This window comes from Zophobas morio, unplaced genomic scaffold (genome assembly GCF_036711695.1).
Source record: "Zophobas morio isolate AGI-343-1 ecotype UQ-CSIRO unplaced genomic scaffold, CSIRO_AGI_Zmor_V1 ptg000021l, whole genome shotgun sequence".
NCBI lineage: Eukaryota > Metazoa > Arthropoda > Insecta > Coleoptera > Tenebrionidae > Zophobas > Zophobas morio.
The window spans coordinates 23,730,591-23,754,667 of record NW_026972126.1 but is presented as its reverse complement, the minus strand read 5'-3'; the positions used below and the strand labels follow the sequence as shown (position 1 = coordinate 23,754,667).

Sequence of the window (24,077 nt, the reverse complement as noted above, 5' to 3'; positions counted from 1 at the left end):
AACTGCACGATAAAGACAAGGTACGTCAAGCACCTTGCCAAAATCTGAAATTAAAATTAAAAAACCCTGATAAAAATACAAAAATACTCACTCTCCAGGCCATTGTATAATCGAAAATGCTTACCGATTAACGAAACTTATAATCTGAAAAACCACGAGACCGAAGGTCGAGTGGTGTTTCTGATTATTGTCGAGTTTAGAGGTTAGTATTGAGATTATTTTCTAATTCTGGAGTGATATTCGTTACGATTATATAATGAATTGACAGTATACTAATTACATTTACACTAAATTAACTTTAATTACTATGAAAATGAAAACTACAATTATTATAATAAATATTATTTGTATTAAGGGTTTCCTGCTGTTGAAGGGAGGACGTTGATGGCACTGATGACAACGAAACATTTTGATTGTTCCGAATTTGATTGATGATTTTGGTATAATGCTGTTCGTTGAGTTTTAAGTATGGTTTCAACGAGTTTGGTGTAGAATGACAAGTTACTTTGATAATCTCTTACAAATTTGCACCAGCATTTGCTAATACACTCACTGCGGATGAACGGTTAGAATGGTTGGTGATTCTTGCCTTTCTTGTGTCTATTCCAACATTCTCTGCACCTAAACGTGTCCATTTACTTATCTGATTTACGCCAACAGGGCAGTTCTTGTACCAAACAATTGTTGCCTTCCAATTAATTATTAAAATAACCGGTTCGTCTTGATGTTCGGGGTGCGCTTGAACGTCATTTTTTCATACAACCTCACTGGACACAAATCTTCATTTTCTTTGTTGAGTGTCAGCCACTTGCTGTCGACGAGATTTTCGTGGCCTCCTTGAGCTGTTTTTCCAATAGACGTCCAGACCGTTAACTCATAGTTCCGTTGCTTGCAAAACTCTTGAAATTGTTTCCAAATGTAATTTTCAGTTTTTGTTGTATTCAATGGCTTTAAGTTGTCAATTGCTTCGTCAATATCTGCCGAAGAATTTTTACCAAAACGATTCATTTCATTTAAATTCAAGAAATTTAATTTAATGACAAATTTGCTGTTTATTTACTCTCTACGTTACTATGGAAAAAGGTAAGTTGAATAATAGATTTTTGTCTAGAAAGACCTAGCGAAACACCAAAACGATTATATAACGTTCCCAGGCAACATGATGTCATCTTTTTCACGTGATATTGACGTACCAATGACGGTCAAATGTCTCGTCTAGATGACGTCATTTTCTCACGAACTATTGACGTGACGTACTGACGTCTTAGAGTCGTCATTTTGTAACGAATTATTGACGTGATTTACTGACGTCCTAGAGACGTCATTTATTGTCCATTTTAAGACGTTTTTTATATTTTGATTTTTAGAAAAAAATATGCACTAAATAAAACGCTGAAATAATTTTATTTTTTTATATTGTTTAGCTTAAATAAAATATTATAATTCGTTATAATCACCAAGTAAAGCCCAAAACAAAGTACATATTAATTAAAGTTAAAACAAATTAGTGTAAAAAAATTAAATTTACTACAATTTTGTACAACCAACAATGAACTTCAGTAAACAAATAAAAAATATGTCAATTAAACAAATTAAAGATAAACCACTCCTAAGAACACAAACAAATCTACATACAGGTAATTACGAGTATAATTAGTATAAACAAAAAAAAAAAGGATATTGTACAATATATAATCATAAATAAACGTTGCAATAAAACATGCTATTTAAAGAAAAATCAGTTTTAAAAACACAAAGAAATCTATTTAGTTACAAAGAATATTAAAAAAAAACTATAATAAACTATAGATGAGTCTTAAAAACACAAACAAATGTATTTACAAAAAATATTTAAAAAAAACTAGAATAAAGGGAACAGACAATTGAATCGCATTGTTGAAGTAACTTGATTGAAAATGCACTGTAAAACCACAGTATATGTAAAACTATCTAATTCACGACGACTTGACTGTCCCCAACACACAAAAAAGTACCGTTAAGAATTAATTCTGTTTTAACAATCATATCAATAACCTTATAAGTTTTTTAAGTTTGTCTCAATTTATTGCACTGAAAAGAAAAACCCTTTAGAGTGCATGGATTAATGGAAATGCAATCATTTTTTCATCTATGGGCAATAGCAAGCATTTGACTATTATTAAATTTAAGGGATTACAGCTTAAAGCAGAAGACAAATTCTGTATTTTAAAAATGCTAAATTTACTTGAATCTAACGGATAATCGTAAAATGGTTGCATTGACAAAAACGTACAGCCTATCAGGAAAATCTCGTTGTCAATACTTTTTACAATGAAGCGAAATGTGTATGTGTAAATAGTAAGTTACCAAAAAGTATCGTAGTATTACAGGTATCTACCGGTATATAATATCCAATATTAATGTTATATATGTATATATGAATTCATTGTATTTTTTTAACTTACAAAGAAATCTGCTTGTTCTAATATGCAGACATAATCTTGTAATTCGTCAAAATTTGTTTAGGTGTGGTTTTGGCGGCATAATTTCTGTTTTTGTTTTCTTTTTCAGTTGTCAGATTTGATGACGTTTCCATGTTGGAGATTTTTTCACTCGTTTCCTTTAGCATTTCTTTCGTTTCGCACATGTGTTTTGTATTGGTTTCAAATCGAAAATAAAATTATGTTCATTAGCATTAGTTCATAAAAAATTGCAATAACATACCTTTGCAATATTTTATAGCGCCTTATTTTAAAAAACAATCACCGTAAGTTCTTCATAATCAATGGGAGTATCTTCAGTGATTAATGGTGGTCTTTCCAGCTTATCTGAAAAAACTGCTTTTGTTATCTACGTACAGTTATCAAAAATAACAGAAACACGTAAAAATTAAAATGATTACTGTATTAGATATTAACTTACCTACTATAAATAAGTACAACCCACACTGAATGGCATAAATTTGCACAAAAGTGCGTTAAAAATGAAGTGAGTAACGGATACACGAGAAAGTTTCGGTGGTTGAGAACCAACTGGAAATATTGGAATGCTTCTCTGTGAAGTGCAATAAACATAAATACCGAAAAAAGGGAACGTCCGAATGCACACCCCAAACATCTGATGTATTGTATAGTAAATACGGATAAGAATAAATTTAATAAAACTGAATATTAATCACTCTCGAATTTTTTTGGTAACCGTCATCAGTTTATAAACGTCTTTATAAAATCAAAATTCGACGAAGGAATTCTTCAAAACTAGGGACAATGGACAAAGAAATTTATGACTTTGTTTGTGTCGTTGGGTCTTTTCGCTCAACCCCAGATGTTCTATTTATAATTTGCCAAGCAGGTACTTACAAAATAACACTTCCAGAGTAAACAAGTTTTCAGAAATAACTATTTTATTAGAAATTATTAGAATGAAAAAACTTGTCTTTGGTGTATTTCTAATTAAGCCGTTGTATTTTTTGCTCTAAATATAATCAAGAAATCAAGCATTATGAAGGCCACTTTTTAAAGAATACGACGACCCACATTTAATTGATCATATAATCTATAAAAAATGACGAAGAAAGGACGGCCTTTTGACGTCATTAATTGACGTCAGATGTAAGTCATAAAAATCTCGTCATTTTCACGTGATTTTTTGGGCGAATGACGTCGCCGACGAGTTATGACCAAAAATTGACGTGAATTAGACGACAGTCTGCTGCTTGGGTCGTCGCATTTGAAATAAAGTGCAATTTTTTTGTTCTTGACTTTCAGATGTTGAGAGCAAGCATCACTTACGTCATGTATTTGCTTCAGTTTAATTCGTTACACACTTAAATGAAATTCAGTTGCAACGTTTCCATTACTTACTAAATGCATTTGTTCGTTCTGGTATTATCAAACTTTTAATCAAATAAATGTTTGTTTGTATGATTTGTAAGATTGATATATTAGTTCAGAGTAGATCGTGCCGGGAGCAGTGCTCACAATGAAACCTCACAAAAACATTTATTCTTCATTTTATCCCATATACATATGCTTATCTTTTGCTGGAGTAGTACCCTTCAAATTTAACTCAAAACGATACCAAAATTCAGTAGACAAAAACCACCAATTTTTGAGTATCGCTATTTTACTTTTCGCTATAAGTAGTCAATGCATAATGGTGTTGACATGTAACAAATCTAAAGATTTCTCTTCACGGTTGGACATATTCTTAACCACGGATGCAACCGTCTTGTTTTCATTTTTCTTCATCTATTTCTATCTTAAAAGGACTGCACTTATGGCTTTATTGTGTAAAATTAACGATTTAGACGCTCAAATAAAATTCAACCGTCACATTAATGTCAGTTTTAGAAAACACCTCATTTTAAACTATTTTGTCCTTTTTGTAATTTTAACTTTAAACACTCTGTATTCTGTCTAGTTCAGTACAGAGTTAAACTGGGTTTGTACGTTCAGCCATTCTAACAACATTATTTTTAATTTTTTACTAATAAGACTCCCCTTTTTGTTCTTCGTCATGGAGATAAAAGCTAGATATAGATATCTGAGTAAAATTACTTGCCAGAACAATCCAGAAAGCGTGACCTTCTACTTAATACAACTAAAACAAATATGTAAGTCGATGAACACTTTGTATGATTTGCCGCTCGCGAGGAATTGTGCCAGGATTTTTTTTGTTATGACGGGAATATTACTTATTACTTTGTTAGAACGAACAAATAGGGTTCTGTTATATTTGATCACTTATAGGGTTTTTGTTCTCATTTGTGACACATTTTTATTTTTACAACCTGTAGAAGATTTATACAGTGAGGTAACAACCAGTTGTTGTTGATTTTGGTCAAATTAAAAGTTTTGTTTCAGATTTATGCCTCTTACGAGAAAATAGGCTCAAGTTTACTAAAGAGGCAGTTTTATGATAAGGTATTGACCGAAAAAGGTTGAAAAGAAATCATTTCAGTTTTTTTAGCACGCACTGTGTAGTTTACAAAAAGAATCCAACAGAGTGAAGTTTGTAGTTGGGACAGCTTTTCCGCTTGACTATAGCGTACTGTCTACAGTAAGTTATTTACAAAAGTGGGGTTAGAATCGCCTGGGAAATGACATTTGCAATGTCAGATCAGTGATCCTAACCTCACTTGTCATTCAAGTGTCGCCTACTGGTTTATTTTCTAGATGTTGGCCGCTAGCTGTACATACATTGTGTATCTAGCCCAGTCCAGATCTGCGGAAAATTAAATGGATTATATTTACACAACAAATTCATTGTTTAATCGATATTGATCTTACTTAAATAGAGCATAAACAAGCAACTAGTTTATTAATTATTGGATTATTTATTAAAAGCAAATTTAAGCGTTAATTTTTTTCAAAATATATATTTCTTATATTTCTAATTCGTGAAATTGCAACAAGTATATGATATAAGTGACGCTTGCCCCTACCATCTGCAAAAAATAATAATTACAACTTCCAAACATTTTCCCACTTACCGTAAACATTATCGAATAATCCAGGCGCAAAAATCCCGCAATAACAAACTTCACGTCGCTTAAACAAACATGGAGATGAAACCGTTCACTCTAAAATTTCAAGTCAAAGAAGAAAATATTTCATTTACTTACACCAACCTGCTTGAATTTCCGGTCTTGTCTACTCACAACCTCAATTTTTGAATTCATTGCCTGAATCTAAAAACCAAACCAAGTACTTGCAAAACCAAAAATAACCCAAAATATTTACTTTAGTGCACAGACTTTGGACGGGTCGCACGATCAGCAAACCCTCGCAGAAGAGCAAACAAAAAAAGCAGACATTCACTAAAACCAACAACGTCGTCTTACCATGAAACTTCGTCGTTGCAAAAAAAAACAAATATACTGTCAAAAAAACGAAAATTCGTCCAAAATTTCGCGCCAAAGGAAAATTGTACAACCAATTAACTTCTTTACACAGTTGTTTGAGGTCGACCACATCTCCTAGAAACACTGTCGTGTTTTCGGTTAGATTTTTTTCGAAAAATCGCACTCTTAGGGTTATTTCGTTTATAAAAAAGCCGAAAGTTGTGCGTACTAACACGTTGGCTAAGTTGGACTGGTAAATGCCGACTAGGCACAGAGTGTGTATGGGTATCTGGTGGGTTAAACGTAGCCCGACTTCGACGAACACATGAATCAGAAATACAGTACAGTTTAGGACAAAGTATTTGAGCAACCAGTTGGTATTAGTAACATAGATGAACTTGACGTTTCTGTCAAAGTTTGCAATTTTCTTGAAGAGAACGATGAGTTTAGGACTTGTTTGATTGCAAAAAAAGCACAACAAAGCATAAATTATGGAACAGTCCAAGTACAGGAGGATCTGTAGACTTGGTGTAAACTCGTGCAATGGAAAACAAAAACACGAAATCAAGTAAATTTGTAGACCAATCATGATTGTCAACGTGACGAAACTAATCAATTTACGTTTATTTTGCGTCCGATAAATTCGTCTTTTTGAGTCGAAATCGAACGGTAAAATTCCTACGCAGTGAAAAAATTTATACAGTATGTGAAAAGAGGAGTAGATGTCTTTGGGGGTTTGTTGTGCCATCAGGAAAATCAATGTTTCAACTGCTGGGTAAACACGTAATGAACCACTAAGTGGATTGTTATAAATTTATTACTTGTTTAGTAATATACATTTAGTTTTTGTTAGTGATAAACACAAACACAACTTAATCTGGCAAAGCATTAAATTGCATTAGATAAATTATGTAAGTAATGCTTCCCCCGAATATCTAAAAAATAAAACCTAGACAATGTCGTAAACAACAATATCTTCACTTACCGCAAACACAAGCGAATAATCTAAAGGAAAAATGCCTGCAAGTGTGAATTTTACGTTATTCAAAAATACGTGCAAATTGAACAGTTGGCTCTAAAAATATCAACATAAATAAAATTTTTGCAGACACTATAAATTACAATACTTGTTTAAAACGCGGATCCGTTTTATTCATTTCCTCGATTTTTAAATTCACCCTACGTATCTGAAACCACACTATACACACAATTAATAGCAAAAAAAAACTTACCGTAGAGTATAAATTCTCGATCGGTTGTACTATCGACACGACGTCAAAGCACGCAAAACCCAACCAACAACAGTTAACAAGAGCCGAAAAAAAATTCAGCGTCGCAAAAGACTCGCGTATACAATAAAGCATATTCGTGGTCACGACGAAAAACACTTTTCCGAAATTCCTCATCAACGGGAAACTGTAAAGCGAATTCACGCTTTTGCAAACCTCACCCAGTTCCACTAAATTCCCCACGAATATTTTTTTGTTTTCCAAAAATTCGAATCTCATTTGTATCTCTTTGACAAAAAAAGCGAAACTCACGCGGACTAGGACGTTCGAAAAGGCGGAATTGTGCAGGCTGAAGCGGCACGTTTTGTTTGCAGGGGTTTGGGAGTTTGAATTGACGATGGTGTCGATGCAGCAGAAAGCCAGCAGGAGGGCGAAGTTGACGACGACATATTTGAAGAGTCCGATGGTGCCGGCGTAAGTGAATTTGACGTTGGAGTCAAAAGTGTCGATTTTTTTAAACAGTTTGATTATTTTGGGGCAGCTGCGGTTGAAATGAAGGATTAGTAAGGCGAAGGTTAGGGAGGAGTCCAGGTTGAAGAGAAGCTCGAGGCTGGGGATTTGGTGGTTTATGGGAAAACAGTGCGAGACTAGGAAGGTTTGTAAGGTTATGACGCAGATCAGAATTAGGGCGCTGATGATTTTGTGCTTCTTTCGGGTTCTGTAGACCCTCTTTTTTAAATCAAAGGAGAAAGACAGAACTCCTACACAGTAAAAGAAGTTGTAGAGGATTTGGAAGGAGGAGTAGATATCTTTACGAGTTTTTGGAGGCATCGGTTTTGTGGATAATCTACTTGAAGGGTGACAAAGAAAACAAATAAGTTGATATAAGTTGGATTAAAAACAAATTTACTAAACTATGTAGCAATAATTCATTATTATTATGTAGTTTCATTTATTTGATGGCCAGTGGAAGATTAACGTCTATAAAGTGGCGTAAATAATATCCCTGCAACCCCTGCGTCTTTAATGTGAATGTTTAAAGCAGATAACTAGTGGGAAAAAATGTAGACTCAATTTCGCGGTGTATGCTTAACTTCGACTGTTTGTGTTTATACTTCAACCGAATTCGACTATTAGCACGTTTGATTTTGTGTTCTCAGCGCAGAGCAAAGGACTATTGGTTAATTGATACTCAGTTTTTTCCAAAAAACACTCATAGATTGAAGAAATTCAGTAAAAATATAGAATGACGGATAAATACCTAGAATTTCAAAATTGTTTTAAATTTTTCAAAAAAAAAACGGCTTCCCAAATTTACTTCCACCAAAGTCCCCCAAATTTTTTTAAACAATAATTCACAAAAAAAATCTCCATGCTATCCCAAAATAATACACCATAGGGACCCAAGAGTCTCCCGAATTGAAAAAAAAAAACACTGCGGCACTCAAAACTTTCAAATTCATAAAAAATAACAGGTACTAGCCCCGCCCACCCACCCTCTTTTTTCTTAGAGGGAATCTCATTAGCCAAAATCAGTCTTATCTTAGCAGCTACTAGCCCCGCCCGCCGCCTACCCTCTCTTCTCTTAGAGGGTATGTCATTACCAAAACCCCATTTAACATTTCCGGTACTATACAGTACTTGCTAAGATAAGACTGATTTTATAATAACATAGAAATGAAAAATTACAACAATAAAACATTGGAATACAATAAAGAAAACAATAATATAATAACAATGTAATAACAACACTATTATATATATAATAAGGAAGAAATATCTACAATATCAGTTTGGGTCCCCGAGAAGGTTTTATCTTCTTTAGAAATGACATTTGGGGTCCTCGAGAAGGTTTCTTTTTCTTCAAAAAAGGCACTTTGGGTGCCCGAGAAGGTTTTAGTATCTTAAATATCGTTGGGACCCCCGAGAAGGTTTCATCTTCTTTAAAAAGAACAATTGGAGCCCCTGAGAAGGTTACTTTTTCTTAAAAAAAACACACTTTTGGGCCCCTGAGAAGGTTTCGTCTGCTCCAAAAAGGACAATTGGAGTCCCTGAGAAAGTTTCTTAAAAAAAGACAGTTTGGGTCCCCGAGAAGGTTTTCTCTTCTTTAGAAATGACATTTGGGGTCCTCGAGAAGGTTTTAGTATTGTTACGATTGACGGGCGTATAATAAATCGGGCGTTGGTGAAACTCAAATATTTATTTCTTTAGCTCGAATTACAACACTATCTATTGCAACGAATATGTACAGAAATTAATCCGGCGCTCTCGATTGTCTTCACTGGATGAATGAATCCATTACCTACGGTCGCCTCTATTTAAACCCATAGTCTCTGATCGAGATCCTTCACGAACATCCATCGCGACTCCGCTTCGAGACTCCCCTGGACGCCGCTTCGAGACGCTCCCGACCTGTCTTTATGCGCCCGCCTCTCGGCCGTGAACAGCGATGATTCACCCATCAGCGCCGTGCGTACGTCCAGAAGGCTCTCGACCGCCATAGGCGTCGTACTGGGGCGGCGTAAGGGTGTATTTCGTAACACTGCCCCCCTCTTCAAATCCGATCGTCCCGATCGGAAGCGTCTTCGTTGTTTCCTTCGTACCGTTTTAGTCGATCGAGATGAACGATCTTCATCTTCGTCTTTGGTCCACGTTGGATCCGATAAACTACGTCATTTATTCTAGTGACGATAGTGTATGGACCTTCCCAGTCAGGAGCCAGTTTTGGGCAACGTCCCTTCTTCCGTCGCGGGTTATACAGCCACACTAAGTCATCTTCCTGGAATCCGCCACAGTTGGCCTTCACATCATAACGGGTCTTCATTCGGTCACTGGCAATCTTGATCCGGCCCCTCACTAGTTCATGCACGTTGACCAACTTCTCTTTCAGTTCGTCCACGTAGTCTTGTAGCTTCTTCTTGTTTGGCTAGGGGTAGTCTTCGAGGAGCCTGACGGATCGGTTGCGTGTCACCAGTGTTTATTCGGTGTTCTACGATGTTGGTCTTCCCGAATGGTTCCTCCTCTGAGGCGGAGACATTACGGTGCCTACGAATGAGTCCTTTGGCCAGTTTTCTCTCACGAGCAGACAGCTGGTCCCAGTTGACCTCCAAGCCTTTGGTATCCCCTTCCCAAGATTCATTCTCAACTTCTTCTTCCTCGCAGTTCAATACTCGGGCGACTGGCTCACACATTCCGATAATCTCCCCTTTTCTAATATTGACTGCATTGGGAAACACGTTTGCCACACGTAAGGGTATGTCACGATCGGTTTTGACTAGGGTGCTCGCGATCAGGAGCTTGTGGGTCGAGTCACGTGCCGGCTGCACCATCCCCAAACTGTATCCGGGGTTCGTCTCTACTCTGGCGGGGACGATGACTTCTGCATTACCATCTACCTTCGTTGTCTGACAGACCACTAGTCTGACCGTTGCAGCTTCCACATTCGGACGTCCCAACACAAATTCTTCGGCTCCGAAACGCAGAATTTTCTGTTCTGGGTCGATCATTAAACCATACCGGCTGATTAGGTCCATACCCAGAATGAAATCGTCAGCGATTTCCGCCACCAGAACTTCATGCCTTATTCGGAGTCGACCGAGCTCTACATTCACCACCGCTGTACCCAGAACCGGTGTTGTTTCTCCTGTGACCGTCTTTACATTCGTGGCGGTACATACTGATTTAATTTGGCAATTTTGTAACCTGGATCTGCGTGCAAGGGACACTTCGGCTCCTGTGTCGATGATGATCTTTGATTCCCGTCCATTGATTTTTCCGCTGATTGTCGGACTGTCGACGCTCCCCGCGATACTTCTAACCATTATAGTAGTTGGGGCTTCTCTTTTAGCAGCCAGTACGCGCCCCGAGGTACCGACTGCCTTTAGTTTTCCTGCTCGTGATGTAGAGGAGGTCGCGGCTGCGATCTCCTCATCGGCGCTGGCGATCTAACACGGCAATCCCTCCTAACATGCCCTTGACGCCCACACCTGTAACATTCTAGGCGCCCTCCATGTTGTCTAGAACTGCCCGTCTTGATTTCAGCAATTATTTCGCGGGCGAGTTTCTCAAAGTTCTCGCTCATTTTGTCGAGGCTCTCTTGAATAGGGTTTACTTCGCCCTCAACCCCAATGCCTCGTATCTTAACGTTGGAACGAGGTGAGCTGTTGTATGCGGCGTCCACTTCTAACGCTCGAATCAGCGCCTCGGATGGTTTCTTGAACCCAGAGATTTGCAGGACTCTTCTTACCTCACTATCTCTTACGCCGTTTACGAAGGTTTCTGCTGCCAGTCTGTCTTGGAAGTCTTGCGGAGCTTCAGGATAGGCGAGGTGTACCAAGCGTTTAACATCAGCCGCAAACTCCTGAAGAGATTCACTACTCTTCTGAATCCTAGATTTAAGCTGCGCTACGAAAACTTGCCGGAGGTGTTCATCTCCAAATCTGAGTTCAAGGGCGGTCGTCAAGGCGGTATAGTCCTTCTGGTTCTCTTCTGATAATGTCTGTAGAATCTCCAGGGCTGCACCTCGTAGTGCTACTACCAAAGCGGTCGCTTTCTGTTGGTCATTCCAGCTATTCGACAAGGCCGCAGCTTCAAATTGCTTCTTATAAGTAGTCCACGACGTCTGCCCATCGAAAATAGGGGGTTGAACTCTCACCGGACTGAATTCTGCAGGGGTCGTAATTGTAGGTCGTGATGTTTGCAACCTTTCTTCGAGCTCCTTGATCTTGTTTTCCATTTCATTTCTCACCTCGTCCACTTCATTTCGCATGACTTGGAGGATTTCACTTCGGCTGTTCAAAAGTGTAGTTTGCATAGCTTTTAGATTTTCTTCCATTATTCTTCGATCTTCTTTTCTACTTTCTTCCATTATTCTTTGATTTTCTTCCATTATTCTTCGATTGTCTTCCATTATTCTGCGATCTTCTTTTCTACTTTCTTCCATTATTCTTTGATTTTCTTCCATTATTCTGCGATCTTCTTTTCTATTTTCTTCCATTATTCTTTGATTTTCTTCCATTCTTCTTCGATCTTCTTTTCTATTTTCTTCCATTATTCTTTGATTTTCGCTCAAGATTTTCATCATTTTGGTCAGTTGTTCCTCCATGTTGGCTGTTTGCGCTCTTGTGGTAGTCGGCATAAAATTTTCTTCTAGAAACTTCTAGAGTCTTGACGGACGTCGCGCGAGAGAATTTTCTCGAAAGTTCACTTTGTTCCGGTCTCCCCTAGTAGCACCAACACAAATTCGAATCCCGATTTATTTCACAATTAATCCCACTTCTGACACCAGTGTTACGATTGACGGGCGTATAATAAATCGGGCGTTGGTGAAACTCAAATATTTATTTCTTTAGCTCGAATTACAACACTATCTATTGCAACGAATATGTACAGAAATTAATCCGGCGCTCTCGACTGTCTTCACTGGATGAATGAATCCATTACCTACGGTCGCCTCTATTTAAACCCATAGTCTCTGATCGAGATCCTTCACGAACATCCATCGCGACTCCGCTTCGAGACTCCCCTGGACGCCGCTTCGAGACGCTCCAGACCTGTCTTTATGCGCCCGCCTCTCGGCCGTCAACAGCGATGATTCACCCATCAGCGCCGTGCGTACGTCCAGAAGGCTCTCGACCGCCATAGGCGTCGTACTGGGGCGGCGTAAGGGTGTATTTCGTAACAGTATCTTAAATATCGTTGGGACTCCCGAGAAGGTTTCATCTTCTTTAAAAAGAACAATTGGAGCCCCTGAGAAGGTTACTTTTTCTTAAAAAAAGACACTTTGGACCCCCGAGAAGGTTTCCTTTTCTTAAAAAAAAACACACTTTGGGCCCCTGAGAAGGTTTCATCTGCTTCAAAAAGGACAATTGGAGTCCCTGAGAAGGTTTCTTAAAAAAGACAGTTTGGGTCCCCGAGAAGGTTTTATCTTCTTTAGAAATGACATTTGGGGTCCTCGAGAAGGTTTCTTTTTCTTAAAAAAAGACAGTTTGGGTGCCCGAGAAGGTTTTAGTATCTTAAATATCGTTGGGACCCCCGAGAAGGTTTCATCTTCTTTAAAAACAACTATTGGAGCCCCTGAGAAGGTTATTTTTTCTTAAAAAAACACACTTTGGGCCCCTTAGAAGGTTTCGTCTGCTTCAAAAAGGACAATTGGAGTTCCTGAGAAGGTTTCTTAAAAAAAAGACAGTTTGGGTCCACGAGAAGGTTTTATCTTCTTTAGAAATGACATTTGGGGTCCTCGAGAAGGTTTCTTTTTTTTAAAAAAAAAGACACTTTGGGTGCCCGAGAAGGTTTTAGTATCTTAAATATCGTTGGGACACCCGAGAAGGTTTCATCTTCTTTAAAAAGAACAATTGGAACCCCTGAGAAGGTTACTTTTTCTTAAAAAAAAGACACTTTGGACCCCCGAGAAGGTTTCCTTTTCTTAAAAAAAACACACTTTGGGCCCCTGAGAAGGTTTCATCTGCTTCAAAAAGGACCATTGGAGTCCTCGAGAAGGTTTCATCTTCTTTGAAAAAGACAATCGGAGCCCCTGAGAAGGATTCTTTTTCTTAAGAAAAGACAGTTTGGGTCCCCGAGAACGTTTTATCTTCTTTAGAAAGGACAATTGAGGTCTTCGAGAAGGTTGCTTTTTCTTAAAAAAGACAGTTTGAGTGCCCGAGAAGGTTTTACTATCTTAAAAAATAAGTTGTAACCCCGGAGAAGGTTTCATCTTCTTTAAAAAGGACAATTGGAGCCCCTGAGATGGTTTCTTTTTCTTAAAAAAAAGACACTTTTGGCTTCCGAGAAGGTTTCATTTTCTTTAAAAAGGACAATCGGCGCCCCTGAAAAAGTTTCTTTTTCTTAAAAAAGGACAGTTTGGGTCCCCGAGAACGTTTTATCTTCTTTAGAAATGACAATTGGGGTCCTCGAGAAGGTTTCTTTTTCTTAAAAAAAAGACACTTTGGGTGCCCGAGAAGGTTTTAGTATCTTAAATATCGTTGGGATCCCCAAGAAAGTTTCATTTTCTTTAAAAAGAACAATTGGAGCCCCTGAGAAGGTTCCTTTTTCTTAAAAAAAAGACACTTTGGACCCCCGAGAAGGTTTCCTTTTCTTAAAAAAATTGGTCTAAAGAGTTTAGTACTTCCCTCGCTGTCGGAAACTTGACGACTGCATGCCCATCATGTTTTTTTTTCACATTAGATTTTTGTAGTGGGAATTTAAAAAAAAATTGCGATGACGTCATCAACATTTTTGCAAGGACACGTATATCAGTTGGGATAGATGTAGTGTAATACTAAGAATAAAATTATTATATTCTCAAATTTTCGGGAAAATGAATTGGGTCGTTTTGAATATTGATTTTTTATAATCAATAAAATAACGAAACGATTTACTCACGTATACGGCAACTGAAAATCGTTTATGTATAAACATTCTTAATTTAAGATGACAAGCGTAACAGCATACTGAGAGTCAAACAGAGAAACTGTAAACAAAACGACCATCGGTTTTATTGCTTCGACTTCCGCTTATTATATAAAACATTGCGTTTTATTTTAATTCTTGACGGTGAAATTCACAATTGGTTGATTATAAACATGTCTATTTCGCATTCGCGGAACCAAGTGACTGGACCCCCGAGAAGGTTTCCTTTTCTTAAAAAAACACACTTTGGGCCCCTGAGAAGGTTTCATCTGCTTCAAAAAGGACAATTGGAGTCCCTGAGGTTTCTTAAAAAAAAGATAGTTTGGGCCTCCGAGAAGGTTTTATCTTCTTTAGAAATGACATTTGGGGTCCTCGAGAAGGTTTCATTTTCCTAAAAAAAGACACTTTGGGTGGCCGAGGAGGTTTTAGTATCTTAAATATCGTTGGGACCCCCGAGAAGGTTTCATCTTCTTTAAAAAGAACAATTGGAGCCCCTGAGAAGGTTACTTTTTCTTAAAAAAAGACACTTTGGACCCCCGAGAAGGTTTCCTTTTTTAAAAAAAAACACACTTTGGGCCCCTGAGAAGGTTTCATCTGCTTCCAAAAGGACCATTGGAGTCCTCGAGAAGGTTTCTTTTTCTTAAAAAAAGACACTTTAAGCCCTCGAGAAGGTTTCTTTTTCATAAAAAAAGCACGCTTTGGGGGCCCCGAGAAAGTTTCATCTTCTTTGAAAAAGACAATCGGAGCCCCTGAGAAGGTTTCTTTTTCTTAAGAAAAGACAGTTTGGGTCCCCGAGAACGATTTATCTTCTTTAGAAAAGACAATTAAGACCCTCGAGAAGGTTGCTTTTTCTTAAAAAAAGACAGTTGGGGTCCCCGAGAAGGTTTTACTATCTTAAAAAATAAGTTGTAACCCCGGAAAAGGTTTCATCTTCTTTAAAAAGGACAATTGGAGCCCCTGAGAAGGTTTCTTTTGCTTAAAAAACACACTTTAGGCCCCGAAGAAGGTTTCTTTTTCCTGAAAAATAGACGGCTTGGGTCCTCGAGAACGTTTTATCTTCTTTACAAAGAACAATTGGGCCTCCTGAGGTTTCTTTTTCTTAAAAACAAGACACTTTAAGCTTCCGAGAAGGTTTCATTTTCTTTAAAAAGGACAATCGGCGCCCCTGAGAAGGTCTCTTTTTCTTAAAAAAAGGACAGTTTGGGTCCATGAGAACGTTTTATCTTCTTTAGAAATGACAATTGGGGCCCCCGAGAAGGTTGCTTTTTCTTAAAAAAAGAGACAGTTTGGGTGCCCGAGAAGCTTTTACTGTCTTAAGACCACCGAGAAGGTTTCATCTTCTTAAGAAAAATACAGTTTGGGTCCTCGAAAAGATTTCAGTTTCTTAAAAAAAAAACAATTTGGGACCTCGAGAAGGTTTCATATTCTTAAAAAAAAGCAATTGAGCCTCCAAGGAAAATTCCACTTTCTTTAAAGAAGACACTTGGTGCCCCTGAGAAATGTTCACTTTTTTTATAAAAAAAAGACGCTGGGACCACCGAGAAGGTTTTCACGTTTTCTCAAAAAGACAGTCGAGGCTCCCGATTATCTTATCAAATACGAGCCCCGCCCACCCACCCTCTATTTTCTTAGAGGATATGTCATTTGCCAGAATCCGTCTCATCTTAGCTTGTACTAGCCCCGCTGACCCGCCCCTTGTTTTCTTGGATATATATGATAAGCCAAAATCAGTTTTATCTTAGCAAGTACTATTTAATTATTGTTTAATAATTTATTTTGCCATTTCACTATATAATATAGTACTTGCTAAGATTAGACTGATTTTGGCAAATCACATACCTTCCAAGAAAATAAAGGGCGGGTGGGCGGGGCTAAAACTTGCTAAGATAGAGCTGAACAATATTAATAGTAGTCACTGGAATGATGAAGGGGTGGGTGGGCGGGGCTACTGTTTGCTCATAAAACTAGAAAAAATCTAAATTTTTTTAACAAAAAATTATCAAAAAATCTGGATGTTGAGGTCGTATTTTATAAAATTTAAATAATATTTACTACTGTACCTTTTGGGGATAAGGTCAACAGATTGTTCGTAGAGATGATTAGCCAAAAAATTTGACAATTGGTTGAGTAGTGTCGGAGATTATCTGTTTAATAAAAGTCCGGACAGACGGCAGACAGACAGACAAACAGACAGACAGACGGAAAAAGAAGTAGACCTAAAATTCTCACTAAAAGTCTGTGAAAAATTACATGATGCACTTGTGTTATTTTTATTACCACTTTGTTGATTGGATTATTTCTTTAACTAAATAAGCATAAACAAAGTAAGTCAATAAGTTATTGATCACTAACGCGTCCCCAATGCCACGAACAAATCACACAGACATTTATAGTTCTTTTTCTATATTTTACAAAAGTCTGAGATGTCTGGGAATAGTACCTCTCAGCTTCGATTCCGAAAAAAGACAATTCACGTTACGAAGAAAATGCAGACTTCTTGGTATTGTAATTGTGTTGTGTATTATATCCCTCCAAGTGTTTCTATACTCGTTCTGCGAAAAAATCTACCCCTATTTGTTGTCTCACGTCTTGATTGGTACCGACTGGACCGTCGTTTTTGCCCTTTTACTAATTTATTTCAATCTCAGTAGTACCAAAATCGTGAATTTGCTTTCTGAAATTGACACCTACGACAGAAACGTGAACTTTTCTTATTCTTCGGAACGGCTACTACGAAAGTACTTTTTTTTAAGTTGTACTCACATCATAATTTTTATGTCTACCGACCTAATTTATCGAAGATATTCTTCAGGTAATGGGTCAAGCATTTGCTTGATCTCCTCATACCTTTCTTCATCTTTCAATTTATTAACCCGTTTACTTTTCGTGTTCTTTATCAAAGAAATCCAAATCAGATTCGAATATCTTGGAAAAGTCACGAATTCGAAACTCCTTCTCCCGAAATTGATACAACTAGGGGAAATTTGTAGGAAATTGAACGACTTTTACAATTTTCCCTTACTACGAAACTTCGGTAAGCTTTTCATTTGGTTAACTATGGACATAGTTCACGTAGTTTTATACGAAGAAGGATCAACGGAAAAATTTTTCGTGGTGATTATGAGCTGCTCTTGGTGGGTACTAAATTTTTGCGAGGTCATGCTGATCGTACAACCTGTAGAAGCTTTATATTCCAAAGTAAGTATTTGGTGGTTTAACGTAGACAAAAAATAACATTTTTAGGTTAAATTCGTTTTCGAGAAAATCAAAATGGAGCAAACACGAGGCTACAGTTTCCATGTTTTATTTACGAAGTTCAAGTTTTCAGTTGCTGGGGTTTTTCCTCTCGACTATACGGTAGTTTGTACGGTACGTGTTTTTTTCCAATGTTTAGAATTTTTTAGTTTTTAATTTCAGATTTTGGCGGGGAGTTTAACTTATCTCGTCTATATTGTCCAGTTTGCGGTTTTGGAAAAATAATAATTAAAATATATCAGTTAATAGTTTCTTTAATCCATTTTTCGAACGCCGCCACTCTTGTATAAATATCCGGAGCCCCTAGCGCACACGGTAGCCCGTATGACACCACCCCCACCAGCCTCCCGTCGGCCACCAGCGGCCCCCCCGAATCCCCGCAGCAAACCCCCACGCCTTCCCCCACCACGGAACAAATCTGGGTATCCGCCAAAGTCTCCCAGTAGCTTTGACACTCTTCATCTGGCGTGATTCTCGTGGGTAGGAACTGCAGCTCGTCGGGGTAGTACCCCCATTGGGCTAACCCCCACCCCAGCACGGTCGCTGATTGGTTGTTCGCGCCCCTGGCGATTTCAATTGGTTGGACTGAGTCGTCGAAAGTAATAGCGTCTTGGACTTGGAGGAGAGCGATGTCGTTTTCTGCAGTCAGCGGATCGTAGCTGGGGCTTTGGAGGATGGAGGCGAGGGTGTGGTGGACGCCTCCAGAGGTGATGCGAGTGCTGCCTACCACTACTGATAAGTTTGCGGTTGTGTAGCTGTTGTATAAAAAAATGAAGTCGTGACTTTATTTGGGTTTTTTTTTTTACCCTTCAACGCAGTGTGCTGCTGTCACCAGCCAGTTTTCGTTGAGGATGGAGGCGGCGCCCCAGAGGCCGTTGGATTCGTTGCGGAGGGATGCGACAAAGGGGAACTGCCCGGGGGCGGCGGTCTGCCCCCCGATTATGCGCCATTGGTAGTTGTCTATACAAGGATTTTCGCTTCTATTGGTGGCTGTCTGATCTGAACGAAGCAAAAAGTACCATTTTGAAGTACTTTCGAGTACCAATAAAAATTGTACTTACGTAAGCAGACAAATGCAATCAAAATTGTAAAAAGAGACGAACTGTTCATTTTGATCACACCCAGTTGCTATGTTTTGATAACTGATAATGATAACAAACAAGTGCTTCTTGTATCAAAATGGTATTTACTTTTAATTAAGTTATCACAAAGTGGGTAGATATACAGATAAAACCCAGTTTTACAAATTAAAAACACTTAAAGAAACTTCGTAACTGCTAAAACATTTCTAGAACGTTTTCAAATCACTAATTACAGTCTACACCGCAGGTACTTAATTCGTACCTTTAAGTACTCCCTATCTTTACGCAACCGATCTCGAAATGAGTAACTTTCCAATACCTGATAACTACGAAAGTCCTAAAAATAGCGCATTACACACAAACACAATAGTAGGGTAAGTACCGAGTACTCCACACATCGAGATGATTTTACTACTTCTTCTGCCCCTCCTCATGACGCAATCGTCATCTCAAGGTAAGTCTCACATCTCACCACACTTAACATAAAGTGGGATTTATAAACTTTAAGTTTCTTGTTGTCAAAATAAGTGTCCACATATTAACAAAGAAAAGGCAAAATATAAACCCCGCCCACCCACCCCATCCCAATTCTGATATATTTTTTTATTCTTAGACACTTAAAACGCATTTAAAATGGTAAATTGTCGTCAAGAAACAAGTATTTTGCAGTTAAGCTCCGCCCTCTTGAGACAGGGCGGGTGGGTGGGCTTACATTTTGCCTTTTGTTTCTTAATATACATAGCCATCTTTTCACAACACGAAACTTAAAACATATACATGGTACATTTTTGCAAGGAAAAATGGACATTTCTAGATTGTTCCATGAACGTCGCCGCCCCCAAGGCCCCCTTCATCCTCGACAACGGTTACAACTTTCCCACGTACGACGGTACTCACTCCATCAACTTCAAACACAACGAAACCTTCTACGTGTCCTGCCCTAAGGGTACCACCAGCTCGTACCTGTCCAAAGATGGCGATCACGTGCGATGCCTAAGCGGTACCACCATCCTCAACCTGGTAACAGGCGAAGAAGTGGATTTTGCGTCCATCAAATGCAAATCCACCCCGGTCACAAGCGTGCGAAAGTTGGACGAAAAGTGCGTCAACAACAACTCGCTAATCGAAATAGGGTTTGAAATGAATAAGAACTTCGTTACGATGATGACGGTTTGCTTCGACGATGTTAAGTTGGTACCGTTCTACTGCAAATATAGTAGTATTGTTGCTAACTTTGGTGAAAGAAGATCGGTGTTCAGCGGAAGCGACTTTTATCGAAGCTACGTTTGTAGCGAGAATGAGTGCGAGTTCGTCGATAGTGGTACCATGTACCCCTACATCAATCTAGACGGTTTGTACGACAAGCAGAGACAGATTTTGGGGAATTTGGGTGTCGTTGTGGATAAGAGTTTGTTGCGGCTTCCTCTAACCACGGATGTGTTGGGGCTCACGAAATTGGAGAGCGTGCAACAGATCAAGGTTGCGCCGTTTTTTGATTATGTTAATGTGGTACCGGCTTGGGATGCCGAGGATAGTCTCGATTTCTGGATTAATTTGCTCATGACGGAGATAATGCGAGGGGATAGGGAGGTTTTGTACACAGGATCTTTAGGGGTGCTTAGTCTGACAAACGGGGACGACAAAGAAGTGGAGATATTTTTGAGCAATAGTAGGGTACCTGTGCCGAAGTGGATCTGGATGGTTTGGAAATTTGGGGAAGATTGCCACCAGAGTATAGTCTTTCTTTATAATCATCCTTACGAACACGTTGGTACGAAAAGTGGAGAAGTGTGTAGTAGCTATGAGGTACTATACAGCAGTTTTATTATTTCGTGCGCGTTCGAAGATGTCGTGGACCCAGAAATGAAGGAGTTTATTACAAATATGAAATAAAGTAGTACCATATATTTAGTTCGATTTTTATTTTAATCATTCCCTAGATCAACTAATCGACATCTTCATCTCAAAAACGTATATAGATAGAACATTGACGCCGCAAATTTATGCGTTGAAACCAGACGCAGACTTCTATCTCGCCTGCTTTCAAGGTACTTTCAGTCCTTACATAGCGCGAAATGGTGACCAAGTGGTGTGCAAAAACAGTACTTTGATTTTGAACGCCCGTACCCAAGAAATTCTAGACTTTAACGACGTTAAGTGCCAACCTGTACCAGTTACAACAGTCGTACCACGGAACCAAACGTGCGAAAATAACGGTACCACCTTTGAAATTGGTATCGAACTTGTTTTTAATTTTTTGCCAAGAAATAAGTATTTTGCAGTTAAGCTCCACCCCCTTGGTTCACGGCGAATAAAAAAAATCGTCACAATTGAGATAGGGCGGGTGGGCGGGCTTACCTTTTTCCTTTTTGTTTCAATATGTGTAGACTTATTTTCACAACATGAAACGTAAAACATGTTTAAGATGGAAAATTTGTAATTGCAAACTCCAATTTCCTTTAAAGTTTCTAGAGGTTTTAGAGATTCTAGAGATTATGAAGTTTCTGGTGATTCTGTAGGTGTTAAAGACTCTGGAGGTTCTAAACATTCCAAGGAATTCAAGGGTTTAGAGTTTAGCAGTTCCAGCAATTCTAGATATTCTAAAAATTCAAGGAATTCTTGACGTTTTAGAGATTGTAGGGGTTCTGGGGATTGTCTAGGTACTGAAGATTCTGGAGGTTCTAAATATTTTAGAGATTTTAAAGATTCGAGAAATTCTAGGAATTCCAAAAATTCTAGAGATACTATAGATCCTAAAAATTCCATGAAATCCACAGCGGTTCCAGCAATTCTAGAGATGATAAAGATTCTAGAAGCTCTAGAGGTTTTAAAGAATCTAGAAGCTCTGGAAAGTCTGGAAATGCTAAAAGTTCGGTAGATTATAGAAATTGGAGGAATTCTAGAAATTCTAAAGATTTTAGAAATTCTACATGTTTTAAGATTTTAGAAATTTTGGAAATTCTGAAAATTCTAGAGAAAATTATGGAGAGGCAAAAGATTCTAGATCCTAAAGATTCTAGAGGTTCTAAAGATTTAGCAGATTCTAAGGATTTAAGAATTTCTAAAGATTTCAAAAATTCGAGATATTTTAATGCTGCTAGAAATTCTTCAAATTTTCTAAATTCTGTAGAAGTTAAACATTCTAAAGAGTTCAAGAAATCCAAAGTTTTAGAATTTAATGGTTGTGAGGACTCCAAGAAATCCAACTCAAGTGCTTCCAGTAATTCTAGGGATTGGAGATTCTAAAGCCTCGAAAAATTTTTGATATTTGAAAAATTATAGAAATTTTAAAGTTTCTACAAGTTCTATGGATTTTAGAGATTCTAGAGATTATGAAGATTCTGGTGATTCTGTAGATGTTAGTTAAAGATTCTGGAGATTCTAAAAATTTCAATAAATACAAGAGTTTAGAGTTTGGCAGTTCCAGGAATTTAGAGATTAGAGATTCTAAAAATTCGAGAAATTCCGAAAATTCTAGAAATATTAAAGATTTTAAGATTCTACAGATCGTAAAAGTTTCCGGAAATCCACAGCGGTTCCAGCAATTTTAGAGATTCTAAAGATTCTAGACGCTCTAGAGGTTTTGAAGAATCCAGAAGCTCTGGAAATTCTGGAAATGCTAAAACTTCTACAGATTATAAAGATTCGAGGAATTCTAGAAATTCCAAAAATTCCGGAGATTCTAAAAATTCTAAGGATTCATGTTTTAAGAGTTCTAGAAATTTTGAAGTTTCTGAAGATTCTAGAGGTTCTAGACATTCTAGAGAAAATTATGGAGAGGCAAAAGTTTCTGAATTCTAAAGATTCTAGAAGTTCTAAGGATTCAAGGAATTCTAAAGATTTCAAAAATTCGAGAGACTCTAATGATGCTAGAAATTCTTAAAATTTTCTAGATTCTGGAGGTATTAAAAATTCTAAAGAGTCTAAGAAATCTAAAGTTTTAGAGTATACCCGTTCCAGAAATTCTAGATATTGTAGTAGTTTTAGATCTTCTAGAGGCTCTGGGAGATTCCACAGATGCTGAAGATTCTGAAATGGTTCTAAAGACCCCAATAAATCTAACTCAAGCGGTTCCAGTAAATCTAGAGATAGAGATCCTAAAGCTTTGGAAAATTTTAGAAATCCGAAAAATTCTTGAAATGTTAAAGTTACAAGTTCTAGAGATTTTTGGAGATTCTAGAGATTATCCACAGCGGTTCCAGCAATTTTAGAGATTCTAAAGATTCTAGACGCTCTAGAGGTTTTGAAGAACCTAGAAGCTCTGGAAATTCTGGAAATGCTAAAACTCCTACAGATTATAAAGATTCGAGGAATTCTAGAAATTCCAAAAATTCCAGAGATTCTAAAAATTCTAAGGATTCATGTTTTAAGAGTTCTAGAAATTTTGAAGATTCTGAAGATTCTAGAAGTTCTAAGGATTCAAGAGATTCTAAGGATTCAAGAACTTCTAAAGATTTCAAAAATTCGAGAGACTCTAATGATGCTAGAAATTCTTAAAATTTTGTAGATTCTGGAGATATTAAAAATTCTAAATAGATTCTAGCTAAAATTTGAAGGTTTCGTTGCACTTTCCGAGCCCGTAGGGTATCTGAGTGGCTTAAAAGTACAAGAAAACACTTCAAAAGTGACGTTTCTGAAGAATTTTAACAGTTTTCTTGTATCTACTTACGAACGCCAGAATGCATAAAATTGACCTAAACGTCTCCTTTTCCTATTCTGAGTCGATTCTGCATGCTTTAAGTGTGTTTGGTGGCTCAGAACCATCAAAAAACGTTGAAATATAGTTCAAATTCAATAAAAATCGACAAAAATACAGTTTCTAGCTAAAATTTGATGGAATCTAAAGTTTTAGATCTTCTAGAGGTTCTGGGAGATTCTACAGATGCTGAAGATTCTGAAAATTCTAATGGTTCTAAAGGTTCCTATAAATCTAACTCAAACGGTTCCAGTAAATCTAGGGATAGAGATCCTAAAGCTTTGGAAAATTTTAGAAATCCGAAAAATTCTTGAAATGTTAAAGTTACAAATTCTAGAGATTTTTGGAGATTCTAGAGATTATGAAGATTCTGGTGATTCTGTAGATGTTAGTTAAAGATTCTGGAGATTCTAAAAATTCCAATAAATTCAAGGGTTTAGAGTTTAGCAGTTCCAGCAATTTTAGAGATTAGAGATTCTAAAAATTCGAGAATTTCCGAAAATTCTAGAAATTCTAAAGATTCTAGAGATTCTACAGATTATAAAAGTTTAAAGAAACCCACAGCGGTTCCAGCAATTTTAGAG

At 37.6% G+C, this 24,077-nt stretch overlaps 2 protein-coding genes across 2 annotated transcripts; one reads left to right on the top strand and one right to left on the bottom strand.

Annotated features, from left to right (window-relative positions):
• Nucleotides 1-16,809: 16,809 nt before the first annotated feature.
• Nucleotides 16,810-19,077, bottom strand: LOC135132058 (chymotrypsin-1-like). Its single transcript, XM_064059980.1, has 3 exons — nucleotides 18,777-19,077; nucleotides 18,522-18,714; nucleotides 16,810-18,470 (listed from the first exon to the last, which is right to left on the bottom strand). Exons 1-3 carry the CDS (start codon nucleotides 18,823-18,825, stop codon nucleotides 17,954-17,956), a joined length of 759 nt encoding a protein of 252 aa, XP_063916050.1. The 5' UTR covers nucleotides 18,826-19,077; the 3' UTR covers nucleotides 16,810-17,953.
• On the top strand, nucleotides 18,969-20,711 carry LOC135132057 (uncharacterized). Its single transcript, XM_064059979.1, has 2 exons — nucleotides 18,969-19,251; nucleotides 19,612-20,711. The coding sequence occupies exons 1-2, from the start codon at nucleotides 19,200-19,202 to the stop codon at nucleotides 20,688-20,690; spliced, it is 1,131 nt and encodes a 376-aa protein (XP_063916049.1). The 5' UTR covers nucleotides 18,969-19,199; the 3' UTR covers nucleotides 20,691-20,711.
• Nucleotides 20,712-24,077: the final 3,366 nt, after the last annotated feature.